Source organism: Labeo rohita, chromosome 7 (assembly GCF_022985175.1).
Source record: "Labeo rohita strain BAU-BD-2019 chromosome 7, IGBB_LRoh.1.0, whole genome shotgun sequence".
Lineage (NCBI taxonomy): Eukaryota > Metazoa > Chordata > Actinopteri > Cypriniformes > Cyprinidae > Labeo > Labeo rohita.
The window spans coordinates 34,016,307-34,040,522 of NC_066875.1; the positions used below are offsets into that span (position 1 = coordinate 34,016,307).

The 24,216-nt window shown below is 41.7% G+C and overlaps 1 protein-coding gene across 15 annotated transcripts in view; it reads right to left on the reverse strand.

Annotated features, from left to right (window-relative positions):
* The window catches only part of sox6 (SRY-box transcription factor 6), a 163,827-nt gene that overhangs the window by 21,112 nt on the left and 118,499 nt on the right, over positions 1 to 24,216 (reverse strand). For all 15 annotated transcript variants that reach the window (XM_051115000.1, XM_051114999.1, XM_051115009.1 and 12 more), the window contains 4 exons: positions 20,653 to 20,732; positions 10,131 to 10,280; positions 7,174 to 7,351; positions 6,379 to 6,566 (listed from right to left, as the gene is read on the reverse strand). In XM_051115000.1, the coding sequence (XP_050970957.1) occupies positions 6,379 to 6,566; positions 7,174 to 7,351; positions 10,131 to 10,280; positions 20,653 to 20,732 (596 nt within the window). The remainder of the gene's footprint in view (positions 1 to 6,378; positions 6,567 to 7,173; positions 7,352 to 10,130; positions 10,281 to 20,652; positions 20,733 to 24,216) is intronic.

The following is a 24,216-nucleotide window of genomic DNA, read 5'->3' on the forward strand; positions in this document are numbered from 1 at the left end:
ACGTTCGCCCACCCTCACGCATTGCAGAAAAAGGCGCTATTTATATACCCAAACAAATGGAACAAAGAATTAATGTAAGCAATACTCAACAATAGCACTCGCCGGCTATGGGCAGTGCTTGAGTTCAGAATATAATCAAATTTTGGACGGCCAAAGCCATGTATGGCAGGATTTACTTTGCGGCCAAAAATAACCTATGCTGGCAATTTCCAAGACAGCAGCAGAAAAAGGGGTAGAAAATTGCTTCCAGGGCTGCAGACCAGACAAGATTATACCCCAAGTCTTTGTAAAGGGAAGCGTGAATAGGCCCCTAACACTCACGCGCGGGGAGGGAACGAGAGCAAACATTGGCTTCGGGTCTAAAAGTAGGGGGTGAGAATTTCGAGGAGAGTGAGCAAAGCTCCATTTAAATGTTTGTGGCCCTGTGCTCTGGGATTTGAGAAAAGTGAATATTCCACTCATCAATAATGTAGGTGAGAGGAGGGGGCAGGGAGGCCGGCGGATGCTCAATAGGTTAATACACTGGCCTTTCACCCTTTGATTCCAGTTTGGGAAGTGTCAGCACAAGAATATATTTTATCTCCTCGCCAGACCCCGTCGGACTGCAACATCTGTCGAAAAGTAGGTTATTAGCAAGGGCGAAATATCTGAAATCAAAATCTGGGCTCTTTCCAGAGTGGGACCTCATCATTAGGTGGCTTGTGAAATTCAATTTGAAAATGTAAAATCAAACAAAGTAGTTTAAAACTAGTGGATAAAACGGATCAAGAAATGTACAATGCAGTGTGTGTTCCAGGGGGGAAAAAATGTATAATAAATAATAAAACAGAATAATTGTCCTCAGTAGACAATAATACTTTTAATAAATATTTGAAAAAGAACAAACAAATGTTGGAGGTCCCATAAAAGCTTTCTTTTACTGACGGGACATCAAAGGGGGAAAAAAGACAAATAGAAAACAAGCAAGTAAATGCTAAAACATGAATATTTTACACATGCACCTAAAAGACAGAAGACTCAAAGGAGACGGCTCTTCCATCTCCGAGAGAGAGAAATGTCTCTCGGTGAGAGAAAAAGGGATGCGGGTCATTCCATTGTGTTCTACAGACACACTTTGTATTAAAAGATGAATTGATCCATCTGTAAGCAGCACTTAGCCTCACTCTTCAGCTCAGTCGTTACACCGGGATAAATCAATATTTAATATCCCCCACCAACAGCCCTAGTAGATGATTTTAACCTCTCCTTAATCCCATTTATGTTACCTTTCCAGAATCTTGCACATAAGCTTTCACTATGATAAACTTCCAAACAGCAGACTGGAAGGCAGTTATTAAAGGGCGTTCAGTATTTATGTCAGGTGAGGCGATGTGCTGAAATATTAATATTCTGAAACTGACCAAAGTGAAAGCTTTTATCTAGAACACTTAGAGGCCTTTTTTTCGTCCGTCAGGCGTGAGCAGCAGGCACGGGCCAACTGTCTGACTGCTGGCAGCGCTGGGTGATATACAGCGGGCGGTTCATTACCGTTTTGTACATGGCTGTAGTAGCTCTTCCCATGACATGTAAAGTGTCCCCTCAGAAACATATGGCTAGAGGGCATTACTGTGGCCTTAACTTTGTAACTGGATTTTATGTATCAATGAACTATTCCAGGATGATATGAAACAGTTAGTCCTGTCAATTAATGATTAATAATGATAATGAAAAATAGAAAATATTAATCATGCCCTGCAACCTATACGTTAACTATGCAAGATAAGCGAGGAGCTGAGAGAAGAATGTGTGCTAAATATATATTTTCCAAAGGTTAAAAAATACTAAACTAAAACTGATGAAAGGTGAGATAAAAAAAACTGAAAGATAAAGAGTTAAAATAATTAAAATATGAATTACAAGAGAAAGAGCGATTCTCAGCGCTGCCGATTTTTCTTCAGCGAAATAAAGGTTTGTATACATTTTATTTCATTTATAAAGTCTTAACTGTGCTGAAAATTGTATTATTTTACGCAATGCAACATAAGGACGGAATGTCAGTCGGCTGTGTCAGCAGTGGCTGTTTCACAGGATGGAAACGCCTTTTGCCGTGCATAAAATAAATGGACTTTATTCATTATAGTACTGAGTCTAAATTAATTTTATGTTAAAATATGTTCTCTAATGTCACTACTGTTTGTTTATAGGTTTTGGAGTCAGTCACGTCATCTTTCAGCAAGGAGTGGGACACGAGGCCACGTTCTGCATCTGCAGCCCTTCACCGGCTCAGATTTCTGCGACACACCAGCACGAGAATTAATGCTATTTCAGTAAAAAGTGATTACAGAGAACAGTTGAATACACTAAAATTAAAATGCTACTTTTAAATGTTAGATTTTTATGTCTAAAATGCCTGTTAAACGAGTTTAAATGTATGTAATATTGTAAAATATGCTCTATTCACCCAAATAAATTCAATTTGTCCATGTGTTCTTGATTAATAATAAATGTTCATCTTTATTGCTGTTGCCTCTGTCTGTGTTCTTATAAGTTCCAATCTATTTTAAGCCAGCAATATAATAATTTTTAAACACTTAAATTTGACTTAAATAAAATAACCCAGCATGTTTGGTAAAAACATTTAACCCAACCAGCTGGGTCAAAATAACCCAGCATGTGCTCTGTCCAATATTTAGCCAGCACTGGGTTGCCAAATAACCCAAGTTGGGTTGTTTTTAACCCAGCATTTTTTAGAGTGTAAGTAACAAGAAAAAATAAATAAATAAATAAAACCCAAAATGATCGTTTAAAATGATTGCTTTATCAGCAAATACTATTTTGATTAAATAATTCAGAATATCATGTCATTCATTTGAATACAATTTTAAATCAGCCCTACTAACAAAACTGAAAAACGAGGAATATTCTTCATATGAATGTCTGCTCAGTTTCATTCGTTTGAACTTCAGAGACATATGGAACATATGACGAGGGAAATACAGCTTCTGTTTGGCCTCTGGTTGTTTGCGACATCAATACGTCTGTTTGGCTTAGCAACAGACTGAGGTGAAGCTGCCTTTATGATATCATCAGATGCAGACAAGCTTCTGAGCGAGACTGCAGTACAAAAGAGGCCTGCCGTTTTCTTCCATCGTATTTTAAGGTCATAAACTTACATACTCAGATATGGAAGCAACTGAGTCCGAAGGAGAAAAAAAGGCATAAAGAAAGAGAAAGTCTTTGCAATGATAGTTCAAAAAACGAGGGAGTCTTTGTGATGTGCTCTGTAACCTATAGCAACAATGATAACCCAAACATACCAGTCATATTTTCACACTGATAGAGCACCTAATTATTATTTGTCGTTCTCTCCTCTGCCCCTTTCTTTGCGCCGCTGGCTGCCCAGAATTACCTTGCCCTTACATCAAAGTCCTTTAGGGAAAACACATTTAGCCACAAGCTTAATGTCGTTTTCTCTGGGAGGGGGGAAGAAGGTGGAGAGCAACAGAACCGATTTCCTCCCCACTTGGAAAAACACACAAAGCTCACCTGAGCCGAGATGCCTAAATATCCTTGTGAAAAGGCAGGGCCTTACACTCACGCGAAGACAAAACCCAAGCCAGACAAAAGAGAAGGAGAAAAAAAAGCGTTAAGCTCAGCCTGCTAAGAACAATGCAGCAGTAGGTGTGTGCTGCCTGTTGACAAACGTGCCTTTTCAGCCATTGTCGGAGCAACATTCATGTCGTGTAGCGGCATATTCTCGCGTTTGGCTGACCATGAGCTAACCCCAGAGCAATTTTGGGAGGTAAAGAGGGAAGGAGAGGATGAGTTGAGGCTGGTGAAGGTAAAATGGGAAAACAGGGAGGGAGGGAGACAGCCACAGGTGATGGCTGCATGTTCACATACCACATCCACCTCCAAAGAACACGAACAAAGAGCGTAAAATCTCAAAAGAATGGCGCGTAATGCACTAGCTTAGGTGATATCTCCGTTTATAATGGCTTAGAGTTGGGCATTGTGTTTGAGAAAACAGGATTATGACCCCCACAATGCCTCGCTGAGCAGTAAAGAGGTACTGTAGATTGCTGTGAGAAGCAGCGATAATATAAAAACGGGATCTCTGGCTTTATCGAGGGCGCGCTTGGGTTTCGGAGTTTCCTACGATGCCACCCACATCGGGGCATGTCTTTCGCCCTGACTTCTAAGTTGATTGAAAATAGTCCCTCTACTTTTTTACATATACATTGACCTACTTTAAGATGCTGGTTGAAAGTAATCAGGTGCTGAAAAATTAATGAGCCTCCACTCCCAGTTCCTGCCTGCGTCTCACAGCCAACTGGCAATATGGCATCAATCAGATGGTAGTGGTGTCTGTTTTTCTACTCCTTGATTGACTCATTGATTGAAGATATTTTTAAAAGGAATCCCTGAGAGAATGCCTGCTCCCGGTACAAAGTGGGCCTGTCCCACACCAGGGGCTGAAGAGGGCTGCCTGTATGCTTTAATTGGGCAGAGACATCACAGTTTGAACCCGCACAGGCCAGGCACCAGAGGACCGCGATGGTCCTCCTCGCTCACAAATGCAAACACACACACACTCATCCACCATCTACCCTGCCAATGTCAATCAAAGGCACTCCTCTGGACATGCTTCAAAGACCTTGATTGGTTTTAAAGATCATGTCTGAAAAAACACTGTGGGCTCAAGTCCTTGAGTTTTGGCTGTTGTTGTGCCCTAAGGCGAGAGGGGCAGGAACAAGAGTCGGTTGTGTTGGGCATATTACTTCTGCTACGGAATCCGGTATTGATTACAAATTGCATGAATAAAACTGGGTTTGGAGGTAATCTCATTACTTTGATGATTCACATGCAAGAATGATTTTGTTGTATTCTGACAGCAACACATTTTCTTAAAAGTACACCTTTAACAAAAAGGGCCCCATATGCAATGAAAATCTAATTACTAATTGATCAATTTTCTAACTTAATTAATTAAATAAATACATTTATTTATTTATTGTCAGTGTATAAATTAAGTGCATTTTTTTTTGTTGCTAAATTTCATTTTCTTATTTTCATGTGTGTGTGTGTGTGTGCAGATAGATATAAATAAAAGACTTCAACTGAATGGTTTGACAAGTAAACTTAAAAAAAGTTATTTGAGAAAAAACTGCAAGACTCTGTGTTGTTGATAGAGGGTAAGGTTATAAAATATTTTTATTAAAATGTAAAAAAAAAAAAATGTAATAAAAGAAAAAGTTATAGCCTGATTTAAGTAGTTTTATAATGTTGATATTTGCGAACTGATTCCATAAAGCCTGCAGCATTCCGTGTAGGAACTCGACACGTTTCACAGGTATCAATAAAATAAAAAGCAACATATTTCTTAAACTACGCCTTAATCAAAAAGCGCCCCACATAGAATTTTTTTCAAATTACTAATCCAATTAGTAATTGTTCGTGCCGAAAATTTTCCAGAAGGAAACATGATGCATTAAGAGCCAGGGGGTGAAAACTTTTTGAATTTGAAGATTAAAGTAAATTGTACTTCTGGGAAACATGCAAGTATCTTCTATTGCTTCTGAAGGGCAGTACTAAATTGATAAAAAATTATATTTAAACAAAATAAGAAAAATTTGGACATCTTTATCCTGTTCAAAAGTTTTCACCCCTGACTCTTAATGCATTGCGTTTCCTTCTGAAGTATCAGTGAATGTTTGAACCTTTTTTAATAGTTGTGTCTGAATCCTTCAGTTGTCCTCAGTGTGAAAAGATGGATCTCAAAATCATGCTGGAAAGGGTTCAGTTATGCAAAAGATGCTGGAAAACTAAAGAATCTTTCTGAAGAACAGTGCTCAGTTTAACTGTTCAGAAGGGACTCAAGAACAACCATAACAAAACAAAACAGTCGTAGATCAAACAGGTAACCACACACAGTATAAAGAACCAAGGGTTCCCAAAATTTTGAAGGGGGTTATTTTAATAATTTCAGCTTTTTTTTTTTTTTTGTGGACTATATGTAAACATCCTTTATGTAAAATATCTTAATCAGGACAGTACTAAATATAAAATAACATGCATTTTGTATGATCTCTCTTATTTTTTAAGCTATTCACATTTTCACAGATTCTGCAAAGGGTTCCCAAACTTTTGCATGCAACTGTAGATGTGTTTACTATTTCTAGATCCACTCTGTGTTGTTGATGGGGGGGTATGTTTATGATTTTTTTTTATTGTTAAAATAAAAATAAAATAAATTAAATGAAATAAAATGTTAATCATTTTTAATAAAATAAAAAAAGTTCTCGCCTGATTTAAGCACTTGCCATTTGCGAACTCGATTCGATAATCCAAATTCCCTGCAGTAACCGAACACTTTTTACAGGAGTCAAACACGCTCACCTTATCAGCCCTGCAGTTGTTCAGGCCCATGCTGGTGAGGGCAGACAACTTGGCCTCCATTCCCTGCTGATGATGCTGAAGCTGCTCTCTCTGAATCTGCTCCCTCATCTTCCTCGCTTCCTGGATGGCCTTCATCACTGCATCCTGATCTCCAAACAGTGCTGTTGAGTTCAGGCTGGACAGGATGTCTGCAAAAACAAATCACAAATACACATATGCTTAGGGCCGTATTGTGAAACACAATATAGGAGGTCTTGTGAGCACAGTCTGCATGTGTGCACTGTAAGTGTGGCCGACTCCATGTGTGGGGGGGAGCAGGAAACTAAGGGAGCAATCTCAGTGTGTGTCGCCTTTCTGTAATTAGTGGATCAAAGTGAGGTGAGGCGGGATGGCAGTTAAATCTCGGAAATAGTAGAAAAACAAACACCAAGCCTGTGTTCAAAGCCCAGCTCCAAGAGGAGGAGGGAAATGAGCACTGCTCAACAACACAGTGTCGTTTTAATGAAAGACTGTTTTTAGTAACTGTTAGTAGCAGCTTCCAACAAAAAAAAAAAAAAAAAAAAAAAATTCTTAATATGAGAGATGAACTACAAGCTTTGAAAACAAATATACAGCAACGCCATCCTGTGTTTAAATGGCAGGGTCTAAAAGAGATTATGAGTTGGGAGTGTGTCAAGTTCACTCTCTGATTCCACACTACAAAGTATCAGAAATATACAATTAGCCTCTCAGCTGTGAGGATGTTAATAATTATAAAAGATTTCACTACACAGAACTCTAAATCTGAAGTTTTACCCAGAGACGAGCCACGGCCCATTCCTCCGATGGGGCTGGGGATGCCTCCGCTTTTGGACAGGCTGTTCGGGCTGCTCTTGTTGCCTGGAAAGAGGCTCTGTGTCGGGGATGTGGGGGATTTGACGGGCTCAGCTGTCTTGGGCCGGGCAGAGAGGTTGAGAGGCTGCGTTCCTTCCTCCTGTACATAAAAGACACAAAGCTTCTGTTAAAACAGGGACGCCCTATAGAGAGATGCTTTCCACCTTACATAAAAGACAATGCACCAGAGGCTATTACTGTAGACTAATTAGTCCGACTCCTCCAAGACATGGGCTCTGTATTCATAGCCAGGCTCTGTGCCATGCTGTAGCTCCTTGGTGCAGAGAGGGCTAGGCTTTGTTCAGGTTAATTAAAACCCTCTCTGTCTGAGCACACATCTTTATCTTCTCACCTGCTCTCATGCCTGAGAGAAACGGTTAACAGCTAATACATCCTGTTTCAAACAAATGCAATCAGACTAGAGAGCTTGTTGCTGTTGTGGCTGAACGTATTACAATTAAGTGTGTGTGTTCTGTCGTCTTTGTGGTGACCAAATGTGGTCCCTATAGGAAGAACAGCTCTAATTTTTAGATGTAGGGACAAACATAGATTTTATTTTATTATTTTATTTATTTTTTTTATTGCAATAATATTTCACCAAATTACTGTTTTACTGTATTTTTGATCAAATAAATGCATGCTTGTTCAGAATCACCTGTCGCATGTGCTCAGCAGGTTTCATGAAGTTTTGAGTTTTCCTTTAGGCTTTATAGGATTTTGTGTAAATTCAGACAGGCCCTCATTCTAAACAACCCCATTATAGCTTCCCAAAGGGTAAATGTCAACATTTTTTCGATAATTATTGGCGTAGAGAGTCCAGTGAAAAACCTAGGACTAATTCGGAAAAGTAATTTTTTTTTACAATTTCTCAAACATTTAACAAATGATTTGATTGACACTGGTGGTTCTAGAGGCAAAGTTGTCCGGAATGAGGAGCTCTATCGAATGAAACGAATATCGCGCATATGTGCGAAAAACCACACAATGTACAACTGTTTGCGCCTTTGAAAAATGCGATATCACCCCCCAGTTGAATTTCAAATTTCTCTCAGACCTTTGGGGCCGTGACTTGAACAGGCTCACCAAGTTTCGTTCCGATCGACCACCGTTAACCTTGTCTAACAGGTGCTCTAACTTCGTTGGCCAATGGTGGTTATGTTTTTCGAGATATGCAAATGTTTTTGGTTGACACTTGTGGAACCAAGACCGTGTACACCCATTTACATGATTGGACGAATTGTTGTACATTTATAGCCATTTTTACTGTTTTTTTCCTCTTATAGTGCCACCAAGTGGTCAAGCTCAATGATTTTTTCCCTGTGGCCTCAGATTGAGCTCTTACATAAGTGTTCTGAGTTTGGCGGAGATATCTCATTCCGTTCAGGAGTTATAAGCATTTTACTAAATGCCCTTCCCCTTTCGAACGTTTTGGTGCCATTTGCTACGGTGAGTCGAAAGTTCAACTTTTTTTTATAACTACGAATATTTCACTCTCCAGAGAATCTTTCTGCACTGATTTCAATCAGGCGAAAAACCTAGGACTAGTTCGCAAAAGTAGTTTTTTTTCGTAAAACGCGAAATACCCACAAATTTAGCTACTCACAATTGTTTTATCCAGCGTTTTATATTGTACTTTTGATCACTGTAGCGCTCCCGTCAGGCCGATCGGGGTGAGCCTGGGTCACGTTGTCGGCGGTGTGAGTACTACCATCCCTCCAAGTTTCAAGTCGACTTACAGTTTTGTCTGCGCGATCAGTTTTACGTGGAGATCGCTGATCCGTGACCATTCTAACAATTATAACTGTATTTTATTTAATTTACAATTATAACTGCATCATCAATCCCGAACAACTTTAAAACAGCATCTCATCATATTAATGCATCTTGTGTAGGCTAGAAAATGATTTCACTGGCAGTGTTGTACTGTCCAAACAGATGGGCCACATACAGAGACTGCCCCCAGCTCTTTACAAATCTGACTGCCAATAACAGTTTGTCGTTCAATTACGCATCAACTAGATAAACAAACAGATTGCTAGTTAATTAAGCACAGCGTATCTACATATGGAGTTAACGGGGCAAAAATCACGTAACATCTTTGATCAATATTAAGATAGCGTATCTCATACAACACGTGTCTTCACTAAATAAAGTGAAGCAGAGTGCTTAAAAATGCCCGTCCGACTCTGAATTGTGGCTCAGTGTAATTGCCAATGATCTTACCGTATGCTCTGAGATGTTGATATGTGGCGGCTCTCTCCAAGGGCAGAGCTCCAAAAGCCCTGGAGGAGCAGCTTAGCTGAGCGACTGAAGAGGATTACGGGCGCTACGCACACACTACTGTTCGGCTCAATGATTTACCCCCGTTCAATTGTGATATTAAACTAAACTTTTCCAAATGTGCAAGTGTTTTAGGTTACAGCCGCAGCACAAAAAAGCAAAACGATGATGTATATCAGCGAAGACTGATGGAAAAGCGCTATATGCTTGGAGTGTTGATCTTATAAAAGAAACAAAAGACAGTCATCACATCATTGTAGCCTCATCAATATATTTAGATTATGTGCCTCTGATGTCATAACCTCAGCTCGGTCCAAGTTAAATGTAACGCGCAGGAAAACGTGGGCCAGTCTCTGTCATGAGAAACCGTGTGTTCCAAAAATTGCTCTCCAGGAGCAGGGAAAGCCATAGCAACCCTGTCCACAGAGTTCTGCTTGAGAGAGCGGGTGCCTTGTAAAAGCAGCCCAGATTGATGGGCTCGGAGCGAGAGGAGAACCGACGGCAAGCGCTCGCTGCCGTACCTACCACAGCTGATTTAGTGAACGAGGAAGTGGGGAAGACTAGGTCAAGTAGCACTCCAGACCGGGCCGGAATCGTACCTTGACTTGAGCCAGGGGGGTTGAGGCCCTCTTTTCATTCTTCAAGCCAGACGGGGAGATCGGCCCAGTAGAATTGGGGGGCTGGGGCAGCGGAGGCATCTTGGCTCCTGGAGAGACCTGCATGCTGGCCAGCTGGGCGGCGTAGAGTTGCTGTAAGGAGGGAGACAACCCACAAGGCGTTAACATCCAAAGCCAGACACCATTCAAAGCCTTTATTCTCTCTTTTCTTCTCTCCCTTGCATTGCTTTTTCCCTTTCCATCCCGGCATAGAAGCTCCATCAAAGGTCTAACTGTATATCAAAGCCTGGATCCAGGGAGAGACAGCAGCCCCGAAAAACCACACAGCAATGGCACGCATACAAGAGACTTGGAGCCGCTCGTCTTTCCACTCATCACACAAAATTTGCAGACTGAAGCCTAGCTGCTTCTAAGATCTGATTTCCTTCCCCTCGCTCCCTCTGGTAAGCCTCTCTGACTTTAATTGGCGCCTTTTCGTGTCGCTACGCAGACACCTGAACTTCCCCCTTCGATGGCGCGACGCACGTTCCCCTAAAGTTACGCAAACTCAAGGTAGTCGAGTTTCCTATCAAAGACACTCATTAAGACAGGAAGCCTGACAAAAAGAACTCACGTTCTTCTGCTTATTTTCACTGGCTCGCGGTCAACGTGCTCGCTAATATCAGAAACCTTCCAGCGGTACGCATTCAGCATGCTGAAGTGCTACATGTCAATCACTTATCAGAACAGAGCGGAGAAATTGTATGGGAGAGGTTTAGATTTCAGTTCTGAGACAGACCGTCTGTCATAACCTATTGAGAATGATTTTTATTTCAGCAGATCACAAACACCCACACACCACCCAGACGAAAGAAAAAAAAGCAATAACGGCGCCATTCAAAAAACACAAAGCAGTGTTAGATCAAAAGAAACAATTAAAGTACACAATCCTGGGTTAGAATGTCAAATCGTACAACATTGTATATCGACATTTGTTTTAGCGCCCTGTATTATTCACGCACGCTTAAAACAATCACACTTCCTTTCAGCTCTCTAGTGAGAAGACAGCTGTATGCACGTCTGCTTTCCCTCAGGCAAATATTGATTAGCGAGCAGGTAAATGCTTATATTGTCTTTTGTCTCTCACATTAAGAAAGAGGAATCACAACAGACCAACGACATAAATGTTAAAACCAGATCATAAATCAGTGCAGAAAATAAAGACAGTGATTAGAGACAGCAGAGATCTGCATAATCGCATATTCAAATATTTGGGTTATTCGAATAAAGCTGAAATGAAATATAAATATTCAAATGAAACTAAAAACTTAACTCAACTGCTTGAAATATGGTTAAGTTGAAGAAGTAAATTAACCAACTGTAAATACTTTAACTAACTTTAAAGATTTTAAAAACAAAAACTAAAAATTACAAAACCACACAAAAGTGCAAAATTAAGTTTTTTACAAAATACTGAATTTTTAAAATATTAATAAAAACTATAATGCTACGTAAACAGTACTAAAATAACACTGTTCTAGCTGTGTTATGATTTCACTGCATTATACGCAGTTCCCCTTTTTATTCTGATGTTGATTTTATAGGTAACAGCCATACACTATATATATTTTCTAGTTTATATGCTCTATGAAAAGTCAGTAAAACTACGTCTCAATGTACCATGTTAAACAAAAGAGTTTAGAAAATAACTTACAAGTTTCAGTGATAAAATATCACACTTTAATGAATGAAATTAAGATCAGACTAAGCGGTACTATATTTTCCTCACTTTATGATTTTACACGCATAAGCCAAACCCTAAACTACAATGCCAGCATTTAAGCCAAATTTTTTCAGTCTCCCCTAAAAATAGCGGCCCAGTGCTATTATTCATATGTTTTTACAGCCTCAGTCGTTGTATTTTCAACCCAAAAAAAGCATAGAGGTTTTTTTGAACGCGTATGTACCCGAGCGTGTTTGCCCTCTCTCTGCTCTCATTTCCTTTCCTTACTGGGCTACATAAGGACTCCATTTGTCTGAAATGGAAAAAGTGGCACCAGCATTAGTGGCCTGCCCCACCTCAGCCACTCACATAGAAAAACCTGAGCCCAGACAAAGCGCTTTGTGTCTACATGTATCAGGAGATATAAACACTAAAATGCTCTCCGGTACCAAAGTTAAACGCTTGCACATTAGTGCCGCACAAAAGGGTCATTCTTCTGCGGGAGACCTGGGGCAAGCGCCGGCACACGGACGGCGGAAATGGCAGGCTGATTAGGTTCACACAGTGATAGTGCAGTTCGCCAGCCTGGTAAACAGAAAGCCTTTGTCCTGCAAAGCAAAAAACACAATCGCTATTCTTTTTTAACTCTATAGGTAGTAAGTGAACGTACGTGTGAGTGACTTGAGTTTGTGTGCTTGTTAAATGAGAAGGAAGCCCTCGGCCCAGTCTGCTGGACAGATGTTTGTTAACAGCGCTACTGCTGCTGATGTGGATGGGCAGAGGGACTCTGACCTTGCGTGGGAAGAACTTTATTGTTCCGGAAAAAGAGCGTAATTGGCTTTTGCTTCAAATTAGAGCCAGTCAGACTGCCTTTTGTGAGGACTGATTAACGGGTCAAAGCCACAGGGTTAAACGTAAAGTGCTCCACTACTGTAGAAAGACATAGAGGCGAAAAACAATAAATACTAAGAGAGATGTGACACGTAGCACGCTTCTTATCGTCAAGGGCAGGAAAGTAGAGGATGTTTGCAAATGTGTTACATTGCGCTCTGTGTATTAAGGCCATGTGTTTTGATGCTGAAAGGTGTGAAAATAGACAAAAAGTGAGAGGGAGAGATGTGCTGATGTGGTATGAGGACACATGTGGTAGTCTGTCTGAAGGGCATGTAATGCAGGGCTCCATTGGGCCTCCTCTGCCTCTCCTCCAGCCATACTGCAGGGTCTCCACAGCAGACAGGGCCAACGCTAATGAGGGTCATGCTGAAAGTCAATGGCTGAACAGGGAACGGGGCAGCCGGGACAAGCTGGCTGCATGCCCCCTGCCCCACAAAACGAAATGGCTGAGCATGGTCAATCACATCATTCTCCAATCTGAGTTAACACTGTCTATTAATGCTTTAAATCTAGCTTTAAATAATAAAGGTTTACTCTTTCCGTTTCACAAATTACGAGTGAAAGATCAAAAAATTCACCAGGGTTTTTATGAGCATCGTCTTCTTAGGAATACTTAACACATCTGATTTCTCATATAATACATGAATTTCAACTGTAATCAATATTTCATGCATTTGGGTCATACCATCTGTTGTAGGAGTCTTTGTTCATAGAAAAATCTCTCTGAATTATGATATTTGCAGATGTTTGGAAATCTCAAGTTGATACTTTCTAAAACAAATGTTTTTGTGACTTTTAAACAGTATTGTGAAAAAATAAAACATATAATACAACTTAAAAACATATATAATACAAAATATAATATAATATAATATAATACAATATAATATAATATAATATGTGACCCTGGACCACAAAACCAGTCATAAGGGTCAATTTTTTATCTGGAATCTGAGGGTGCAAAAAAAAACTAAATATTGAGAAAATCACCTTTAAAGTTGTCCAAATGAAGTTCTTAGCAATGCATATTACTAATCAAAAACTAAGTTTTGATGTATTTGCAGTAGGAAATTTACAAAATATCTTCATGGAACATGATTTTTACTTAATATCCTAATAATTTTGGCATAAAAGAAAAAACTAATTTTGACCCATATAATGTATTTTTGACTATTGCTACGAACATACTAATGCTACTTAAGACTGGTTTTGTGGTCTGGGGTCACATATAATATAATATAATGTGATCCTGGACTACAAAACCAGTCATAAGATTTATAAATAAGCTTTCCATTGATGTATGGTTTGTTAGGATAATACAATATTTGGCAGAGATACAACTATTTAAAAAATCTAGAATCTGAGGGTGCAAAAACTAAATACTGAGAAAATCGCCTTTAAAGTTGTCCAAATGAAGTTCTTAGCCATGCATATTAATAAGCAAAAATTAAGTGTTGATATATTTACGGTAGGAGATTTACAAAATATCTTCATGGAACATGATCTTTATTTAATATCCTTTAAAAAAGAAAAATCGATAATTTGACCCAAACAATGTTTTGTTGGCTACTGCTACAAACTTAAAGAGACAATTTACCCATGCTACTTATGGCTGGTTTTGTGGTCTAGAGGCACATATATTATATAAAACCTTAAAATCCCGAACATCCATTAAAAATAATATAACTAGTTATTGGTCTTAATACTTTAAAAGAGGAACAAAAGATGAGTGCCTCAACTGCTGCCTAACTCAACACACACACAAAACACACATGCGTGCGCTAACACCAGCAGACATACAAAGTGGTGTATAAGCAGCAATCTGACACAGTGGAGAGCTATTACAGTGTGTACTGAAGCTGCTGGCTCTGAGGAAATGGGAGCTGATGGGGACAGAACACTAGTGGTGCTGGAGAGAAAGAGCGAGGCCGAAAGCAAGCTAAAGAAAAAGAGAGGCAGAGATGTTGAGCTGCTCTCAGCATGTGGTTTCAGAAAGGCCTGCAGAGAAAAGGCCTGATCCACCCCAGTGACTCAGGTAATACCTTTGTCCACTTGAGCATTAAATGACTCGCTGCTATACAGCTTAGTTAGAGAGAGAGGGGCTCGGGAAATGGGGCTTTTCAATTCGCTCGCCCGCGGTCCTCATACTTCGAGCGATACACGCACACACGCGCAGCCGGACTAATATCTCCCGCCTCCCTCTCTCGCACACACGAGCCAAGCCCATCTCACAGTCCGTGGATCCCAAATGAGTGGGGTCCGGCCCAAGGTCAAACAGTTAGCCTCTGATAATTAAAAGCAACCCCTCTGGAGACAGAAGAGGTTAAATGAGAGGGCCCACCGTTTCTGCCTGCAACAACAGTATTTGCAGATCATCCAGATTACCCAACACTTTCAGACCACGCCGCTGGACGCATCAGCACTCAGGGATACTTTGCTTTCAAGTGTCTTGGAGAGCCAATTCAGTGCTCCACCTCTGTGTAAAGGTATGTAAACGGTCAGGATAAACTGTTTATAAACCAAAAAGGCACGGTTAAGGAAGGTTACGCTTTTTTTCAGTCAAATAGCATTCAAAGACTATGTTTTACACTGTAAAAATGGATGTTATAATCAGAGCAGTAGTGCATCTGGTGCTCAAGAAACACTTCTTTTTTACATCAATGTTGTGCTGTTTCACAGAAACCATGATATGTTTTTTTGTTTTTTCTTTCTTTTGAATAGAAAGTTACCGCCACTTTTGAGCAGTTTAACGTGTACTACTGTAGCTCCATAAAAGTATCAATTTCTTTAAAAATAAACAGTATGATTTTTTTAATGGTAATATGCTTCACCTTTATGGTTCACAGTGTGTATATTTTCAGAATTTTTCTCTGCAATGAGACCGCAGACTGAAATGGCTCATGAAACACTAGATTTGAGCACATATGACGGGCAAATAGGCCATCATGTGAGGGAAAAAAAAACCCTTGAGTCTCTTGTTTGTTCTTAAAGAGAGGGGCCGACTGCTCTCTGGCAGATGCTGTGAAATACAGTGGCAGATTTAGCCAATTTTAGTGCTTCTAGCTATAATGGTGCATGACTGTCTCTCCAACTTATCCGCACAGGCCCCAGTCTGAGCTCAGTGAAACGTGTCCATGAGGCCAAAAAAACCCCACTGATACATTATCATACGTCAAAACGTAAGCACACTATACACACTAAATTACATACACTAAGGCTTATGTGTTTGTGCGTCCTCCTCGGCTCTCTGTATGGGCACAGCTGAGCGGTAGCATGGGGAGAGGACTGCGTTACTGCCGCATGGCCGACTCTGCCATTTCAGTAGCATTGGGGCGCCCGCGCCCGTTTGCCACAAGGCTTGTCCAGGCTCATTGCCCAAGGCAGGCGGGCTGACCCAGGCTGGCCCAGATGTCAGAAAGGGAAGCAGGGGTGCGCTAGTGCGCTGCGCCAGTGCTTTCCAGTATGGCCAGACATCTGTCCCATCTGCTGGCGCCCAGCCTGCTCCCTCGTTCATTTGTCCCTTCCCCCATCTCAACCCATCCACCTCATTTTTTCCTTCTCTTTCCTTACATAGCTTCACTGCCTTGAAGGGTAGGATGCGTCCTGCGTATTTCTGCTATACAAGCCTACGCTAATAACCCTGTGCTGGTATCAATGCAGGTGGTCATTCTAAGCTGCACGGTCCGCATCTCTTGCTATCTGTTTACTCGCCTCTCTGTTTTACAATTCCATCCATCCAGATGTCCACCTATCCCTCCCATTAGAGCCTCTGCCCCGTGCTCATACCGCCTCTCGTCTTCTGGCTATCTCTCCGGAGTCTGTCTCGCACAGCACGCGCCACTCCTTTCCCCTCTCCTTCTTTCTCTCCTCTCCTCCTCAATCACACCAGCAGCTGTTCGCTCTCATTTCTGCAGCTCATAGTCAAAAGTGTTCCACTTGTTAGCTGTGGCAGAAAGCCCTGCTCCCTCCACACATCCGGAATGCAGAGACATGAGCATCCAAACAAAAGATAACACAGTATTTCCTCTCTTCCCTCATCCCCTGCAGAAGTTTCGGAGAAGTTTCCCCAACTCTCAAGAAGAGTCTTAAATGTGACGCATCAGGTTTATGACTTTTCCTGTCAAAATTAAAATGACTAAAAACTTGATATTACCAAAACTTGATAACACACGTAACTAAAAATGTGAATTAAACCCACTTCTTTTAACTAATTAATAAATTAAACATTTATACATTAAATTAGGTTATACAGTTGAGGTCAAAAGTTTACACCCCCCTTTTCAGAATCTGCAAAACGTTAATTATTTTTACCAAAATAAGGGGATCATACAAAATGCATGTTATTGTTTATTTAGTACTGACCTGAATACAATGTCACATAAAAGTTGTTTACATATAGTCCACAAGGGAAAATAATAGTTGAATTTATAAAAATGACCCCGTTTAAAAGTGTACATCCCCTTGATTCTTAATACTTGTTGTGTTGTTACCTGAATGATCCACAGCTGCTTTTTTTTCTTGAGTCCCTTGAGATCCATATTTTCATACCGAGGACAATTGAGAGACTCACACGTAACTATTACATAAGGTTCATTTGTAAACATATTTTATGTGAAATACCTTATTCAGGTCAGTACTAAATAAACAATAACGTGCATTTTGTATGATCCCTCTTATTTTGGTAAAAAAATGAAAATTTTGTAGATTCTGAAAAAGGGGATGTAAACGTTTGACCTCAACTGTATATATCTATACAGTAAATTCATTTGCATGAATCTTAAAACCGTGACAGAGTTCAAAAGAAAGAGATAAAATGAGATAAATAAGAGAAGTAAAAGAAAGAGCAGGACAGGGGCCAGCAGGTCCTATTTGTGTTCGCTCCCTCTATTATATGCCACAGGGAAGACCCAGATGTTCTTCTTTATCCCATGATGCTTTATTTTAGGACTGCTTAAACCCAAAAGACTGCTTCCAATGATAAAAAACAGGCCTCTCACAAGCTGACTTGAGATTTGTATAGAACTCGTGGCAAAACAATATATCAAGGACAGAATGGCTTTAAGGAAATTGTTTTCCTCTAAGCAATTGATGTAAGGTGATCTTCTACGCTGGCAAATTAAATGCCAATTCAAGCAGACAAAAAATAAAATCGAATTCTTTTGTAGAATTAGGATAATTCCTTTTAGACTGTCTGGCCATGCGGCTACAATCCGACACAATTTCCGCCTGGAGGTGAGAGGTGTCACTTCTAATAGGGAAGCAACGCCGGGGGATGGAGCCATTGTTTGGAGGCCGTGCCCAGCTCATCCTGAACCCTGAGAGGGTCTTAATGAAGAGAGGCACACGGTCTGGGGAATAGTTTGAGCGGCTTTTCTCTGGTGACTTGCAGACGAGGGCCAATCTGTCAGGGACGCATTGAGCGAAATTACTCGCCGCGTTGGGACGCGCGGTGACAAGCGGGCGCGTGTACGCGCACGTCGCCGGTCGGGGGAAATGTATTGACAAGCAAATTACGCTCTCAGATCGCCTGGCCGCTTTCATTTCCACTCCCCGGGACCTGAGGCCTTTTGTTAGCCTGCGGATGGGCCGGGGTGACGGGGAAAGAGAAAAAGAGAGAGAGACATTCCACAGCCAGCCCACTTACTGTTATGACACGGTAAAATTGTGAGCGGTAGCATCGGCAACATTAAGACTGGCAGAGCGGCCGTCCCTCTTCCTGCATGACCGAGCACAGCATTGTGGGAATTAATTCCTTTCCAATCAGAGCATTTTTTAAGGTTCATATATTTCCCTAGTCTAAACTGAGCAAATTAGGGAAAATGATACCTTGCCAGAATTGCTGACAAGTGAAGATATTCTAATTAGACAGATGCACCCAGCCAGTGGCACGGGGTGGGTGGGTCCACTGGCACAGGAAGTGGGGATCTCATAGGTGAGGTCACTCCCACCGAGCGGATCAGTGATGCATAAGCGGCGTGAGCTCAGTGATACTGCCATTACAGATAATCACCCAGACACAGCAGACAAATCCATACATACCTCTCATTAACACTGACCTAGCGCTGGCCCTCATTTATCTGACATATTTAGAAAGATCCGCTTCCTTTGATTTAAGACAGGAATTCAAAGCTTGTTATTTCTGCTCAAAAAAGGAAGAGAGACAAAAGCAGCCGCGCAACCGCATGCTAGCACGTGCTAACTGCCGTACAAATCCGTCCGCGTCGCCCTTCCTTGCTTAATTATAACCTCATCCGTGTCCGTCTGTTGAATGTTTTGCCCGCACTTTTGTCCTCAAAGTGAACTTCTGCGTGCAACTTCTCTGTCTCTGCCAGCCAGACAAAACGCAAGCGCTAACGGCATTATCGTCCCACTCGGAATGAGATTCATCTCCTCTATCTCCGTCCTGATCATTTTTAATCATCTTCCGCGTGATGATCGGAGCTCAGTTGCGGCGGAAAGGGTATGTTTGACTAGCTGGGCTTTCTTAGACTGAAGAGTACGGAGAGTAAATACCAATCCGCTCGGCTAAATCTGCGGCAGACAGACAAACTTCAATTAATGGGAATGCAACTCATTTGTGTTTACTGTATTTTCTAAAGGTCAGCCAAGTCATGGACTCGGAGGCTTGCTCTCAGCCCATTCCCAGGGTTAAATCTATTATCACAATGAATGGCTGAGAGGTCCCGGTGCCTCCTGATATATGACTATCCCAGACTCGAGCTGACCCATCAGGAACGCTATTAATAGACGGGACGGGCCCTGGTTACGCCACCGCAGCCTACTCCCAAGGGAGGAGGAAAGACACGCTTACACTTACGGATCGAAATGATTTTCAATCGGTTTTTGCTCACAAGCTCGCTCCCTGTTTAGCTCGTTCTTACAAGTGCATGCATATTCTACAAGCTCTTTAACATGAATAGATGCATTCCACACCTTCAACACAGATGATTGTTCTCCACAAAGTCGCATGCTATAGCAAAGGCCTTTCCAGCTCCAGCTGCAAGCATTGTTCCAACTTGCCAAGGCTCATTAATGCTGAGAGCGATAAGCTCCGAAGGACAAATTGTGCACATGTATCAGCAAGAAGAAAAGGTACGAAACGCTCTCCTATCCTCTCTCCCCCGCACGTCCTCCTCCCTCCGCTCTCAGCTTTGTTTTGTAACATTCCCAGCTATCAGAGAGCTTAATGTCTAATTGCTATCAACCGCTTACCACTGTTGTTGACAAAACAACAACTGTCTATGAATAAAAAAGCGAGAAAAAAAACGAATAAATGAATCCGCTGCGAGTGTGGCTGCGAGTTCTGTCGCCTTCTGCTCTCGTTCATTTGATCCTTCAGTTTTTGCTCAAAGAACTTAAAGGTGCATTTAAAGTTTCAAAGCTCTTAACGAATCATTTCTCTAAGTAAACAGGATGGACTAACGGCATTAGCAGAAAAAACAAAACAAAACGCTCTTTGTGAAAGCAAACGCAGCAAAAATCAGGATTAAAAGAAACAATTAAAATGACGAGCATGATGAGGTAAACTGTAATGAAGATATGAATCTATATCGAGATAGCATCTGAGAAATGCTCCCAAGGCAGCCCGGAGGGTCTTGGAAGCTCTTCCATCATGATACGCAACGTTACCACAAAGTTACTCAAAACGGCATCAACACAGAGAGCAATTAAGGTATGAGAGGCCCCCGAAATACCCTTCGTTGACGCAACAACTGGTTCCCATGCATAGGCATCAGGGCTGCGCTGTAAAAACGGGCTATGTTGCAGATGGAAGGTGTTAAGCTTGTAGGGGTGGACCGGTGTGTGAGTGATTTAGCTCTAACTTGTTATTTAGCATACAGCTGGTTTGCTCACACGGTGCTGAGGGCTTGGCCCACTGCCCATAAATTCTTTTGTGACTGTACATACCTGGAGCTGGAGAGGGTTGAGTCCTGACGCGGCAGCAGCTGCCATTGTGGATGGAATGAACTGCACTGGGTAGTTATCACCTGTCGGAGAAAGGAGGAGGGGGAGATAGTGAACAATGCGCACAGGTTGAGACAATGAGCGGCCCAACGGCAGGCCAGACAAGTGCCAACACAGTTCCTGTGGGCCTGCCTGCACCCAGCCTCGGCACTCAGCCCAAACATCTGCACTCACAAAAGAGTCAGCTGGCCAGAGCAGAGCGGGATTTACACAGGAACGTCTCTCTTTCTCTCGCATTCGGGCTTTTTTCCTTCTCCCTTTTTTATCTTTGCCCACACTTGCACAGTCCTTTCTGATCTGGCTGTGCATTGTGTTCAAGGTTATGCTATTTTACATTATTATATCTACAATTTATATCATGTTCTGTGAGAAGCTCGCCTAGTCATACTATTGTTCTACATGCCATTATGTGTTTTACAATGTGATCTGGCACAGTAAAATATGTGTGTGAAAGAGAGAAACGGCGCTGACGCCAACTTCAACAGGTTTTAACAAGACTATTTTCTTATCTAAATACAGCTTGAAAGACATTTTCATCACGAGATGAAACGTATCCAACTAAATCAAACAATACAATTGGGCAAACAGAAAACACAATAGAAATCAGATGAAAAACTACAGGTTTGAACAAAAACCCCCTCGAGATATAGCTCTGGAAACCTTATACAGATAATTGAGTGCCTCTGAAAGTGTGTGTTTAAGTGTGTGAGATGTGTTTTGCGCTGTGGTCGGTGTATATAACACTGTCTCTGGCTCACAGAGCAGAGGTTTGACTGAAGCGTGCCCATGAAAAGGGAATTGGCCCTCTTTCAGCCCCCACTTCTGCCTGTCACTTCTTCTCACAAACATATGGAGCTATTAAGCCACAAGCATGGGGGTAAACACATATATCCCCCCACCCCCTTCCCTTACTCACTTTGCAATCTGACTGACCACAGCACATTGTGATGCAGCCAGGAAATTCAATCCCGGCCTGTGGCAGAGGTGAATAAAGAACACAACTGAACTGATTTCAAATAGTGCAATGAGAGTCGTAGAGGGGGTCATTATCATCCAAGGTTCTTTCTCTCTCTTTCTCGCTCTGTGCTTGTGGTGATATGTTATGTGAGCCATGGGCAGGTCAGGTGCCAGCTGAAAACACTAGGCCAAGGCTAATGGTTTGGGGGGGGCTGGGTGGGCAGCCAGTGTCTCAAGTAGATGGGGTCGACTGCCAGCTTTTTCTATGTCAGTCTGTGAAAGTGAATCTAGTTTAAAAGGCAAATCTGCCTGTCTCCAGCCAGTAGATGCCAGTGAGGCTCCAGTGACGCCACTGCCCAATAGGGTTGTTTCTCCAAGCCTGCTAAGGCCAAGGGCCAAAAGCTTATTATCAGCCCACCTTGGAGGCCAATAGTGGGCTCCCTCTCATCTGATTCAGCGAACTCTGAGAAGACTGCTGGGTAGTACTGCGCCCTCGGCAGTGTTAATCTCATCTATATATACACATACGTGTAATTGATTCAAATTAGATGCTATAATCATGATCAATTATTGACTAACTTTAAATTATATTTTCATTAAAAGACAAAAGCAATGACTGAAACTTGCCCCAAAACTATTTCCACGTAGCATGGTCTGCCAGAGTAGCCAACAGTGGCTGAAGAACTACTTGGTTGGCTCACACATTTCAGGCCAGAAAACCAAAGCCAGAGGATCCAATTCATCATGTAATTCCCCTGTGATAGCATCACTTTATTAGAGAGGTACCTTATCAAAGCAAGCTTTGCAAAGACACCAAGCAGGAAGGGGCAAACCTCCTAAGCTCAGATCACAATACTCCACTGTCTTCTTTTCTTTAAAAAGGGCTAGGCAGGCTGCTGAATAATGCTTAAAGTGCTTTCTCTCATAAAGGCATTGCTAGAGAGCTTCATAGTGTATTCTGTTTCAGCCAGGTATCATGCTGCAAATCGAGGCCAATTTGGACTGCCAACTTGGCACAGGGCCTCTTTAAGTGGAAGGACCCAAGGGTCTCGCACAGGGCACCACTACCGCTGACGCGGACCGGTGCTCCATAAGAAGCGAGGGCTCCGAGGCTAATGAAAAGGTGGAGGAGAGTGGGAAGGAACGGCTGGCGGAGTGCTCCTTCTGCAACCTCTTCACTTCTACTCCACCTGATGCCAAGAGCCAAGCATGTGGAATATTCAAGCCGAGTAGGGCTCTCTTTGAAATCAATGGTTTTGTTAAAGGGCTCAGTGTCTACCATGCACACGACCCTTCCTCCAGGCCAAGACTGAAGGCTTTTTTTTATAAAGGGGAAAAAAAATACTTTGGTCAGAGGTGGGGCACAGTGGACTGAACACATGCTCAGAACATGTAAGAGCTGTTTGCCATATCCTGTTCCTCTTTCTCGTAGCCTAGCTTTCCTTTCTACACTCTAGTTGTCTGCTAAATATAAAGGGAAAATAAAAAGGCAATAAATAAAAATAAATAAATAAATAAATTAAATTAAATACAGTTAGTGACAATGGTTTATAGCAAGGTTATGCAAATCAATCTATCTATCTATCTATCTATCTATCTATCTATCTATCTATCTATCTATCTATCTATCGGTGGGCTAAATCCTTAGATGTTTCTTCTATTTGACAAACTTTTTTCCTTGTTAAAAATTGGTTATACGCACTTCCTTGAATTTCAATTCATTGTAATTATACATTCAAATTTGAACTGCAATTCTGCTGTTTGCTACATTCGATTCTATTTCACTTCAAATTCAGGAATTCAATTGTAAAAAAGGGCACAACTGTCATATATATTAGCTCAAAACTGGGATCATCAATTGCTAATGTAGTGTATCAATGTCTAAACGCCTGACGCACATTCTCAGTGACATGAATGTACCCTCCAGGCGAATTTCTGTACAATCACTGGCTGTCAGCAGTCTCACCAGCGGGGGCTTCGAGAGCTCATTGCGTTCCAAGGGCCGTGAACATCCACGATCAGCAATACCTACATGTTCATGTCTGCACGGGGGGGATCACCACTATCCTCCACAAGTCTATTTGAGTAAAGAATGACCCGAGTCCTCTCTTTATACCAAGCCCAAGCCATTGAGCACAGTGTGTGAGAAAGGGGATCTCCACTGTTTCACTGCAGGGTTAGGGCCATCAGCATCAGGCCTGGGCCGCTTGCGCTGAGCCTGGCCGGGCCGCCCCACGCTGGGCAGTACAAACAGCAATGAGACCTATCGCATTATCCGTGGCAATAAGTGGAGTCATGCGCACTAACAGCAATAATATATGTCCTAAACTTTCTCCTCGCTGCTGTTTCGCAAATTATGAATAATGCAAGTGCTTTACACACGCCAAGGATTCCATTACAGCTGCTGTTATTTGTACTAAAACACTTTCCATGTCAAACATATTAAAAAATCAAACTGGGGAAAAGAAAGCCCTCAGGCTCTTTGTTCAACCTGTCATGCCTTTGTAGTTCCAAAATAGCTGACTTTATGTTCCATCATTTACCTTTTTA